Source organism: Desmodus rotundus, chromosome 7, assembly GCF_022682495.2.
Source record: "Desmodus rotundus isolate HL8 chromosome 7, HLdesRot8A.1, whole genome shotgun sequence".
Lineage (NCBI taxonomy): Eukaryota > Metazoa > Chordata > Mammalia > Chiroptera > Phyllostomidae > Desmodus > Desmodus rotundus.
This window is the reverse complement of record NC_071393.1, coordinates 35,607,306-35,619,600: the sequence shown is the minus strand read 5'-3', so window position 1 is coordinate 35,619,600 and position 12,295 is coordinate 35,607,306. Positions and strand designations below refer to the sequence as shown.

Here is a 12,295-nt window from a genome sequence, read left to right as displayed (position 1 = left end):
GGCAAGTCACTTGCCCTGTCTGAACCTCAGATGCATCTCTAAAATGGGAACATGCTTGGATACAATCCTTCTGTTTACCAAGCTCAAGAGCCAGACTGTCTGGGTTCAAACTCTCATTCCACCACTTACCAGCTTACGTGACTGTGGAAAAATTACTTGAAGTCTCAGTGCCTCAGTATCCTTGTCAGTAAAATGGGTTTATATTAACAGTCCTTTATTTGTCATAGGGTTGCCGTAAGATTTATTGGGGAAATACCTGTAAAGCACTTAGAACAGAATAAGTTCCCAGTAAGAATTAATGCATTATTATCATCATTGTCTACTTCTATGCCACCTTTTCCACTAAAATACTTCTGGCCATATGGTCATACCAGACTTCCACAGATGGGAGCTCCCCCACTCTGCCAGCAGGCAAGTCTGAAGGTTCCAGTCAGGTCTCCGGTGGAGTCTGAAGGATGTGCAGAGGCAGTAAGGGTGAGGGTGAGGGTGAGCAAGGAAGGAGCCCAGCTCCTGCCTCCCTTGGACCCTCTGGGCATAGCATTCAGCAGGCACTTCCTGAGTGATCTAGAAGGGGGGGGCGGGGAGCAGAGGCAGAAGCTGCCCTGGATGGCTTGCTCTGACTGCCCCCTTCTTCCGTCCAGGACACCCAGCTGAAAACCATAACCGGTGAGGCCCCCACAGTGGATCTCTCCTTTCAGCTGCTTTCTTCTGAGGTAAGGCTGGAGGTCGGGGGAAGATCAGGGCCTGGAAGCCACATGCCAACTCCTGTAGCCCCTCAGGAGGCTCCAGCCTCCTTCATAATTGCTGACATTGTTCAGGGCTGGGGTCAGGAGTTTCAGGGAAGAGGGAACTGGTGCCTTGGATGGAAACTGCTGAGCCTGATTTGAGGCTCCAGAAAACCAGAGAGAAAGTACAGATTAGAAAAAGGAGAATTAGAGCGAAGGGCCACCCGGACCTGGGAGTCAGCCTCTGACCTGGCTCAGCCAAGCCTAGCTCCCTGGGACCCAGGTTCCACAAGGGTGAACTAGGATATCAGCTTCTGTCGCTGCGTAACCGGCTGCCACAAACTTAGCAGCTGGAAACAACACCCATGTATGAGCTCAAACTTCTGTAGTAGGCAGTCCTACACAGCCCGGATGTTGGCAGGGCGGCACTCCTTTCTGGAGGCTGTGGGAAGAGGCCCCTCACACTTCACAACTGTGACTTCCTCTTGGACTGCAGTCAGAGAAAACTCTGCTTTTACAGCAGCTTGTGTGACTAGGTCAGATCCACCTGGATAGCGTCCCCATCTCAAGGTATGCTGTGCAGCAGTTCAGATGCTCGCAGTTTCCGGGGAACGGGATGTGGACTCTTGGAGTGCCACCCGCTACAGCTGGGCTGGTCCAAGTGGATCTCCATCAGCCAGGGCTTGACGGAGGAGATCTCTGCCTCTCACCAGCCAGCTTTTCCTGGGCTCCAAGTCCAGATGGACCCGGTCATTGGGCTCCAGCACCTTGCAGGCACCTGCTAGGACCTTCCCACTGTCCGCTCAGTGGTGATGAGACAGGTATGACCCTGGAATGTGGGCAGTTTAGAGTGACGAACCTGGGAAATGATGACATCTGGGTCAGCCCACGACGGCCAGCTTCCCATGCCAGGAAAAATAGCCACCAGCTCTGGGGCATTGCTTGGTCCTGTGACCTTACCCGTGAAGGACACAGGGAAAGCCGTGGTATGGAGTAAGAGGTGTATACCCAGGAATGTGTCAGCCAGCCAGTGTCTCCCCGCAGGCCTCTGGGGAGTGCCTGAGACCTCCCATTAGCACTCCTCACTGTGCAACGGGCTTCCTCTATTTCCCGGTGAGCGAGTTTGGAAGATAACAATCTGACACCCCCCCCACACCGAACCAGGTGCAGGACCCAGGAGGTACCAAGAGGGGACACACAGAAGCAGCTCAAGGACCAAGAAAGGGGAAGGAGAGCCTTTGGGGAAAAATGCCACAGATTACCCAGATTGGAGCTCAATGCTCCCTATCCTCTTCTCGGGTCTAGAGTCTGCCTGTGGCCCCAGTCAGCCTCCTCCTCACCTCCCCCTGCCTCCTGCCCTTTCACCGGGGCACGTGTGTCCTGAGGACCCAAAGGAGCACCAAGTAGGCACTGGGGGACCCAGGCAGGCAACAGGCAGGTAGGTAGGATACTTCCCCAGTTGCCCAGGGGCTGGGTACAAAGGTCTCGGTGATGAATTATTCACCGGAGCTGTGCTAAGTGCAGAATTAATCCCTTTCCTTCCAGCTGGCGACCTCACTAAATTATCCCTCCAAGTCATGCGGGAAAACGCTGTGAATTCATTGAGCTGCTGAGTGTTTTGATCTGGGTCTTATGATTTTAGCTTCCCCTTCCCCCAGCCCACCTCCCCCTGGAGGCGGGCAAAACCTCTCAGTAATGGATTTCTGAGAAGAAAGGAAAAGAATAAGAATCAAGATTGGGTGTGTACCAGGAAAATAGTACTAGAGGAGATTCAAATTCCGCAGCCACGAATCCACGCACACAGTTCCACACATGTACACGCACACGGTGGCATTCGAATACCCACGCACGTGCACCTTTGCAAGGGTGCACGCAGTTAATGCTTATATACATGCTTATACACACAGGCACACCGGCACAGAAACATTTTCACACCCTCATTGGCACACACAAAACCTACATCTCTTTGTGACTAAACTGTTTCTCAGTGAAACAGTCGGACCATTGGCTAAGAACTGACTCACTTTGATTCTAGAACCTTGAAGTCCAATTTGGGGGCCTGTGGATCAAGTGCTAATGTGGGTGAACTTGTCTGAGGAAGACTAGAATTTGGGCTGCTCTTGTGGACTGCAGTGAGGAAGGGGAGGGACCAGCAGCAGGAGTACAGCTGACTCGAATTCACGTTCATCAGACTTGAACACGGCCCTCCGCCAGCCGCCGAGCCCTTTTGGGCTCGCTTCTCCCCACGGAGTGGAGGGAGAGTGTTGAGAGGGGAGGAGCAGGTTAGATGGCCTTGCAGCTGAGTCTGAAGGCCTGTCCCAGCTCTTTCCCTCCCCATCGCCTTCCCTTTCATCCCGCCGTTGCCCTCCATGCAGCTGCAAACACTCACCGAGCACCTGCTTAGGTAGCAGGTACCGTCCTGGTTTCACGGATCTTCCGTTGAAGAAGATGAGAAAAAAGGTCCCGTATTCCTTAAGTGTACCTTGTTAGAGAGCAGGGAATGTGGACTGGACCATGAGCAAATCAGCTCACGAGCAGATGCCAGCTCCTGATCAGAGGTCTGCTGAAACCAAACGACGCTAGTGGCAGGGAGAGCTCACACAGGCTGTGCAAATGTGGCCACCGTAACAGGGAGGCCAGGTGCCTTCCATCGTACTGCTCCACCCAAGGCACTGGCTGCCAGCCCACTGTCGAAGGCACCTGGCCTTCGTCTGTCTTCCAGCCTGTGGGACCAGAACCATCGAATCGTACCGCATTTAAAGCAAACACTGTTCACAGCTCCAGGAGCCACACCTGAAGCCTGGCAGTCTTAGAGTCCTGTGACGCCCCAGCTGCAGGGGGACTTGTGGTACCGGGCTCTTCGGGGGCCCTCGTCCCTGTGGCTGACAACTCTGTCTTGGGTGCAGCTCCCTGCTCATGGGCAGGTGTGCGATAGAGGAAATACCTCAGGAAAAATAAATACTCGTGCCCTGTTTGGGTCCTTCCTGCTTGAGGACACGGCCTCTTCTCCTGAGAGCCCACGCAGGACAGCACAGGCCACCCTGGGTAATTTGCATTTTGGGGAGCACAGTCTCCCCACACCCACTGCTCTCATTCCCAGAGCTGTGGGAACAAGAACACTGTGGAACTCCCGAATAGACAGAGACCACAGAGGTATCTCAACAGCCCGCCCTGGACAGGAATTTCCTTGATGACGTCTACTATGAGTGGTCAGCCCTGCCTCTCCTCTTGCTCTACTGTGAGCAGGAGCTCCCTGCTTCTAGAAGCAGCCCATCCCATGGCTCAGTGGCTACGACCAATAGAAACACGTACCCCACATTGAGCCCACCCGGCCTCCCAGGGCCCTTCATCTACTCCAGGCTCCTGGCTCTGCCCTCTGGGGCTACAGTGCAACCCCAGCAAGCCTCATGTACCAGTTCTAGGGGCACTGGTACACGGTCTGCCATCCAGCATGCTGGTGGGCAGACTAGGCAGCAAAGCCAGCGGTTTCAGTGAATGGCAAAAATGGGTAGTCTCCTGGTTTGGGATGCTGTGCTTGAAGCTGGTTCTGTTGGTGATAGGTTAAGCTTTTTCCCTCCTTCTGTACGGGACTTCTGTATGGGACCTGCTGCTTCGAGTGATCTGTGTGAAGCTGGAGCTGTGTACATAGATGAGTATGTGTATAACCTCACATAGATACACAGAAAACTCCTCCTCATTGCACATTCTGTGGAGGTTGGTTTTAGACGTCCTTTGGGCTCTAAGGATCCCTGAGCCCATGGCTACTCCACACACATACACAGATAAACTTTTGGTCTCCTCCGCTCCGTCTCTGATGTTGGCCTCTTCTCTTTGAAGAGCGTGATCTGGTTCCCCCGGGAGTCTACGCTTCTCCAGGCTAAGCAGCCTCCTCTTTTAATGAACTGGCTTCAAAACCCCGCAGGGTCCTGGGTGCCCTCCAGCTTGCAGATGTCCTCTTTGAAGTGAGGCCCACACTGACCAGGTCTCCTAGGCCTAGCCATGTGGACTGGAGTCTCACGTGCACACAGTAGGTGCTCATTGTTTTGGCTTCAGCCTCCTATGATGTGGGACAAGTCCATGTAACCATCTAGGTTTTCTGCAGTGCATCCCCTCCTAGGGCTGGGGTTTGGGGTCCAGAGTCTTGTCTAGACCGGGTGCCAGGGCACCAGGCAGAGGCAGGGCCTCTTGGATGGGCGGCCACACCTTCCTTAACCCATAGCCCTGAGATGCAGGCAGGACTTAAAACCCGCTGGCTCCCTTGGATTTGGTACAGGGAGGGCACATTCGAGGAAAGGAGGAGGTGAAATCTGCTGCCCACCCCCCAGGGGAAGAGGTGACTCCCACGGTCCACCTGGACCCCTCCTGGACCCCTGACAGAGAGGGGCAGGTGGGTCTCTGATAATGTGTTTGAATTCAAACCACCAGTTACAAAACTCTCTCAGGAGACCTGCCCAGAGTGGGGACAAGTGACTATTTAGCAAATGTGGAGGGAAGAGCAGGACTCAGGATGCTGGTTTTGATTAATTTTTGTGCTAGCTCTGATGAGTTTCTATGAGTTTCTTCCAAAGGCACACACAACAGCCACCGGCGGGTTCTCCGAGAAGCCCCCACACGAGCCTGCCTCCACTTCCGCACACGCACAGCTGCCGGGAAGGCCCAGTGTCCAGGACAGCGCAGCAGCCTCCTCGCTGGCCCTGTGCCCTGGAAGGTTCTGCCCCCATCCCAAGACTCCAGCTCTGAAAACACTGCCATAAAAACAACGATGGGTCCAGAGCAAGAGACCCTTTCCCTCCTCACAACCTCACAATGTCCCCGCCTAGCTTCCTTCCACCCCGAACCCCAACTATCCCTGTCCTCTCACTCCCCCAGGCCAGAGGGCAGAATAGAAGAACAGTGCATCCCTCCCCCACCTCACAGGTATCCTTTCTTCTGCCCTCTCAGATTCCAGGCCCAAGTTAACCCAAAGGAAGCTGGCCAAAGGGCACGCTTTTCCAGGTTCAGCCTGGCCCTTGGCTCGCAGATGTTGGAGCAGGGCTCACCATCGCAGCACAAGAGGCGCCTGCCCGTTTTTCACAGTGCCTGGACCCCTCCCAGCAGTGCTGCCTGCCTGGGGGACAAATATTGCTCCTCTCTTCTTAACAAGGCTCTTCTTAAGTGTTCCCCCAAAACTGTGGGGCTGGATCAACATTGGAGGATAGAATAAGACCATTACCCCCTTTCTCCAAATGCATTCCCCCTTGGCTGCAGGGGTCCATTCAAAGCCTGTGGGTCCAGTCTGGCACGTGAGCCATTGTCAGGCAGCACATCTCTACCTTGAACTTCTGCTGCTCTATTTTGAACTTAGGCAATGATGCCCTTCCATATATTCCACCTTCTTTTTTAAAGTATATTTTATTGATTATGCTATTACAGTTGTCCCTTTTTTTCCCTCCCCTTTATCCCCCTCCACCCTGCACCTTCTATCCAGCAAAGCTATCATTTAGAATGGAAGGGCAGATAAAGTGCTTCCCAGATAAGGTCAAGTTAAAGGGGTCGAGTTAAGGAGGTCAAGTTAAGGTCAAGTTCATCATCACCAAGCCCTTATTATATGAAATGTTATAGGGACTTACATAAGAAAAAGAAGACGATCAAAACTATGAACAGTAAAATGACAACAAACTCACAACTATCAACAACTAATATTATACCTTCATCTCAGCCCTTTGTCTGGGCTTGTGATCATTCTGGACCCTGATTTTCTTTTTTTAAAAGATTTATTTATTTATTTATTTATTTTTAGAAAGAGAGGAAGGGAGGGAGAAAGAGAGGGAGAGAAACATCAATGTGCGGTTGCCTCTCACACGCCCCCAACTGGAGTCGTGGCCTGCAACCCAGGCATACGCCCTGACTGGGAATCAAACCTGTGACCCTTTGGTTCCCAGGCCAATGCTCAATCCACTGAGCCACACCAGCCAGGGCTGGGCCCTGATTTTACTATATATCACATTCACAGTCCCACCTCCATCCCCACCCCAACATTCAGGTCATCTGTAGATGCAGTCAGGACACTTTCCGCACTGTGATGTACACTAAAAAGTGTGCATCCTTAGATCTGGGTTTGCATCCTGGATCTTCCACTCAATCTTAGCTACCCTGAGTCTTGCTTTCCTCATCTACAGAAGGGAACTGTGACTCCTACCAGCCAGGAGTGTAGTGGACATTGAGTGAAGGAACACGTGTGAGTGCCCGTCGCAGTATCTTGCAGGAACTCAGTGAGGCGAGTGCTTACTATTGTTCACCCAAGTTTCCGACAAACAGGCTGAACTTATCTGGGATGAGGACAAGGCTCCTGAGGGAGGGTAAGAGTGGAGCCCTGCTAACCCATCCCTTAGCACTCACCCCTCATGACAGCCACTTGACCAGATTCTCATTTATAAGGGCATCAGGAGGACTGGTCGGGTGCTGAAGATAAACGTCACTAGCACCACATTGGTCTCACAGCAATTTTTCAGGGAATGAAGAAATGGAAGAGACAATCACCTCTCTAGGGACAGACTGGCTGAAGTCTCCAGTGTACTCTGCCCTGAGCTGGGGGCTGTGGAGGAGATGAAGAAAGTGAAGACCTGCTCTCTGGCTTGAGAGCATTCTGAACCCTGAGCTCTGAGACCAGGGTGGGCAGGGCTGGACCAAGAGTTATACTGCAGGCTTATCCCAAATGCCTCACCAACCACAAGATCCTGTGTGGCTTTGAGAATGTGAACCTGTGAGTCCCAGCCCACAGATGGAGACATTGAGTTAGGATGCAAGGATGGCCAAGGAAAGTGGCCTGCTCTGCTTGTGCATGAGCCTAATGCATAATGGGTGGATTGAAGAGGGGGAGGGGAGAAAGGGAGACAGGGGGCAAAAGCTTCCAGACCAAGCTTCTCAGAAAGTGGGAGGTGTGCTTGGGTTTCTCCTCCTGTCAAAATCAGACTACCATAGCCCAGACCTCCCTTCAGCCAACCCAGATGAACCCCTGCTTCAGCCAAGGTCATTAAGGCATGAATTCCTTAATCACTTACTAGATTCCTAACCTGTGCTAAGCAGTAAAGCAACCCCATAGACCCTCACCACCTATCTTGCTAAGGGTTCTAGTTGAGGGAGGTGCGTTGAGCATCCAAAAGTTAGGGAAGAGCCGTAGACAAGCATGGTGAGCTCTGCCTCAAAGAGTGGCTTGGGGATTGGCAAGGGAAGGTGCTTCAGGTAGAGGAAGCCACACGTACAAAGCCACAGAGGCATGACAGTGTCTGGAGAGCAGGGGACATAGGGAGGCTCTTGCAGGCAGTGATACTGGACAGTTAAGTGGGGCCAGGATTTTGGAGGGCCTGGATGTCAGGGTACAGGGTTTATACTTTTTCATAAAGTGATAGGAAGCCAGGGAAGGTCTTTGAGCAGCAGTGGGCTATGATCTGACCTATATGTTGGAACAATCTCTCTGGATGTAAATAGGGGACACAAGGATAAAGATTAAATGCAGAAAGATCATGTTTCAGGATTACAAGAATGAGCCCACAGACTATCCACTGAGCCATAGATAAGGCTTTGATATTAAAATTCCTGCCAGAATTTTTTAAAGTTCTTATCACTGGCTTGCCACCCCTGACTCTACAACTTGCTTTTAGATTAACCTTCTGACACCATTTTCTGAAGAATGAATCATGGCCCCAGTGAGGATTAACACGTGGGCCTTTCTTGGCTGGGAGACAGACTCAGAGCTTCAAACCTCACTGCAGCTGCAAGACCATGCAGGATGCTGTAGGTGAGGCCTGCAATGTGCAGGAGAGGCAGCAAGCCCTCTTGGAGGGGCCTGTTGCCTGAGCCTCGCTTTCAGCTGCAGAGATAAGAACCTACAACTTCTGCCACAGGAAATGACAAAGCAGTGACTGATCAGGGAGCCTCTGCAGAAAACTCATTATGGCGCTTGCCAGGGGGCGAGACACCCTTATCAGGAAGAAAATTGCATCAGGCCCCCTGAATTACTAGCGATTGGAAGCAGGTTCCTTAGGATGCACTTTGTTAGATACCTAATAGCTGGGGTGAGAGGAGGGGGTGACACAGGAGGGCAGAGCCCAAAGCTGGTGTGGCAAGGGACAAATGTCTTTGTTAAACAGAATTTGTCAGTTTCCGCTCCTGGCTCCCTGGGGAGGGTTCAGGACCAGCTAATTGAATTAAGAGCAGTGCACTCCAGCGGGAAGGCTCAGGGCAGGGTAAGAGGCAAGCAGTCCGGGAGGAGGACACTTTCAGCACCAAGGACAGCAGCTGCAACCTGGCTTGTCTAATTGCCAGGGCAAGCTGGAACTGTTGCATTTTCCATGATCAGGGATCTAGGGGATGGCGTGTAGAGGGGAAGCAGACCATGTAAGTGGAAGGCGGGGGGGACAGGTAACCCAGAAGGCTTTAGCTTGTGATGCTATTGGCCTGGTTTTTCTCAACAGACCCTTCTGCAGGTGGCAGTGAGGGCTGAGAGGCATAAAGACAGGGTGTGCCTTCTCCCCGCCATGGTCCTTAGTTTTGCAGGACAGCTGGTGCGGCAGCAGGAGTGGTGGGCTGAGCCCCGAGTCTGAGCTGGTGCGTGGCTATGCATCGCTTTGAGCTTTCAAAGTAGGTCTCCAATCACAGCCCTAATGAAGCAAGACGGGCTGCAGCCATGCAGCACAGAGCAAGGGGCCACTTGTCAGTCCCAAGCTGCCTCGGCAGGCAGAGTAGGGCCTGCCAAGCAGAAAAACAAGTAAGCAGGCTTGTGGGGTGGGCCAGTAGCCCCCACTCCCACCCCTACCTGGAGGAAGAGGGGAGAGCCGGGCAAGGCTGGGCCTCAGTGGTTATCCCCCATCCTCCACCCTGACTACCCAGGGCCAGCAGCCTGGCCCCTCCCTTTAGTCTTAAAAAATCTCTTTTCCCATGAGGAGCAAGGAGGGGAAGGCACAATCCCCTTCCCCAAACAGGGCAGGTGGAAGTCTGGAGAGTTAAGAAATGGGACTGTTAGGGAGAATCTAGGCACTTTATGAGGCACAGTGTGCTTTTTTTTCCTGGTGCCCCTTGTGTTGCATGACAAGAGCGACTGCCTCTGGCCTTCCTTGTTGGGGCTACTACATAGAGGCCTAAAGACTTTTCTACAAAAGTCACCCACCCATCTTGCCTCAACCCCCAGGCCACAGTAGATCCTGGCAAAGTTGATTGGAAATGTGGGCAGGAGACCTGCAGGGGTGGGGTGGGGTGGGGAGGTGCTGGCACAAACAGCTATGAGAGCAGATACAGGCCAGGGCCAGCCACGGAGCCGGCAGAGCAGTGCGGAGCCACAGAGCCAGCAGGGCTATGGGAAGGGCGTCTTGGAGCCAGAGGGGGTAGAATGGGCAGAATAGACTGGAGTCCGTAGATACTCTGCTTGTCCTTCCCTCCTCCTCCCAATATCCCTGCTCACCTGAGACTGATGGGCGAAGGCACTGGACTGGACTGGGGTCAGTCTCATTTTTATGTTATCTTTGAGATGGAATTAAATGAATTATGCACAGTAAATTTCAGGATCAACATAAAAGTACCTGGTAAGTGTCCGGCTCCAGTCAGGAGCCCAGGAAATGTCAGCTCTGAATCACTGACCCAGCTGGTGCCAAGGCTGCCACACAGGGTGGATGTCAGGGAGACAGGCTGTGGGGGAGGGGACTTCCTCAGCATTGTGTCTCTGCTTTCAGAATGGACGGGGCCCCTCCGGAGACCTCTCCCTTTATTTCATTACTTCTACTTCCTTCTCTAACAGGATTAGATGGCAGTCTATGAAATCCAGAGCATCAAAATTGGCTTGCTGCCTGGAAATGAGGAGAAATGTCGTTATGGGTCCTGAATCAGCATCTCACCCCAGCCCCAGAGGCCAGCTTGTCAATGAGGAGTTAATCTTTGCCCTGGGTGGGTCCTCTTTCCTTCATTCTCTCTTGCATCCATCCATCCATCCATCCAATACACATTCTGTTGTTCTCTGCAGCCAATCTGGTGTTCAGTTGTTCTGAACAGGAGGGAGATATGGTACGTTTTCCTGTATAAAACAGACAACCCAAAATCCCCAACCGTCTGACTCAGATGCTACACAGAGACACTGGGTGTGTTCAGTGAGGACACTTCGAGTGAACCTTGCCCTCCCTGAACCATAGCTACTGAGAGAAGCAGGTGAGGAAGACACCCAGGCCTAATGCCCAGGGGCAGAGCAGGCCCAGAAGTGTTGGTTTGAATGTGCAGTAGGTGCCATAGTCAGCCCCAGGGTCACTTAAGCTTTGTTCTTCCCATTCCAAGAGTCTGTATAGAGCGGCTTTCTCTCTGGAATTATTTGTCCTTGTACCCATTTGACAAGGGGAAAATGAGGCCAGGCTGGACCGGCTACCTCTCTACTTCTGGAATAATCCCTTCCTCTATCGGCATGTGTTAATGAATTTCTGCATACCAAATTTTATTTTTAAAGGGAAGAAAGGAATCATTATTTAAAGGCTCCCAGTGGTAAAGTGAAGGGTCCTTGTCCAAATTCATCTGATTCATATGGTGGGTTTTCATATAAAATATCTACTTCTCACTGTTAGTTCAAGGTCAGACGTCTATACACCTCTAACCCTGTACATATCTGTCCTGGTTGGCACTGTGCCCATTCTTCTATTTACCTCTAGAAAAACACTCTAGACAGCGGCATATTCATCTGTTGTGTGGCCGAGACAGAATTCCATCAGCTGATGGAGGGTGGAAGTGGGTCACTTTTGAGGTCCCTACAAACTGGATACTGTATCATTCTTTGAACAATGGGCACTTTTTAGGGCTAACTATGGATTTTCAACAGAGCTTTAAAGCAACCTCTCCCCAGAGAGAACATAAGACATGTCCCTGAGTCCAAGAACTTAAAGTTTTGTTAGAAAAACAAAAATGGCAAACAAACCCAGTGTTAGAGACCAATGTAAGCGGAGAGAGCCAGTGGCCAGGCTGGAAGAATCCAGAAAAGCTTTGCACAAGTGTGAGCGGAGACCACCAGTCTTCCAGGGCTGGTATGTGAGTGCGTCCAAATTCTAGACAAGCAGAGGTGAGAGTGAAAGTCATGTCCAGGGAGGAAGAGAATAGGAGAAAGAGGACCTTTGAAGAAAGAGGAGAGACGTTCTGTTTGCTGGGTGACAAGAGGAAAGAACGACAGAGGAGATGAAATGGAAACTAAGTCCACACAGCAAAGCGCGGCACGAGAGCGTGGAGGTTTTAGAAGCTGTGGTTACTGCATTGAGTATGGAAGTCATAAATGGCATCGTTTATTGTCTCAAAAAACAGCAAATACCACCCTGGCTGCTGTGGCTCAGTGGATTGAGTCCTGGCCTGGGAATCAAAGGGTCACCGGTTCGATTCCCAGTCTAGGACACATGCCTGGGTTGCAGGCCAGATCCCCAGTAGGGGGTGTGTGAGAGGCAACCACACATTGATGTTTCTCTCCCTCTCCTTCTCCTCCCTTCTCCTCTCTAAAAATAAACAAATAAAATATTTTTTAAATGTTTATTGAGCACTTACAATGAGGCAGACATAGCAGATAAACAAGGTCCTTG

General features: G+C 51.8%; 1 protein-coding gene across 1 annotated transcript in view; it reads left to right on the top strand.

Annotated features, from left to right (window-relative positions):
• CCDC33 (coiled-coil domain containing 33) overlaps positions 1 to 12,295 on the top strand; it is a 108,794-nt gene that overhangs the window by 54,971 nt on the left and 41,528 nt on the right. Inside the window, exon 10 of the mRNA XM_053928207.1 lies at positions 642 to 713. Coding sequence (XP_053784182.1) covers positions 642 to 713 — 72 coding nt within the window. The remainder of the gene's footprint in view (positions 1 to 641; positions 714 to 12,295) is intronic.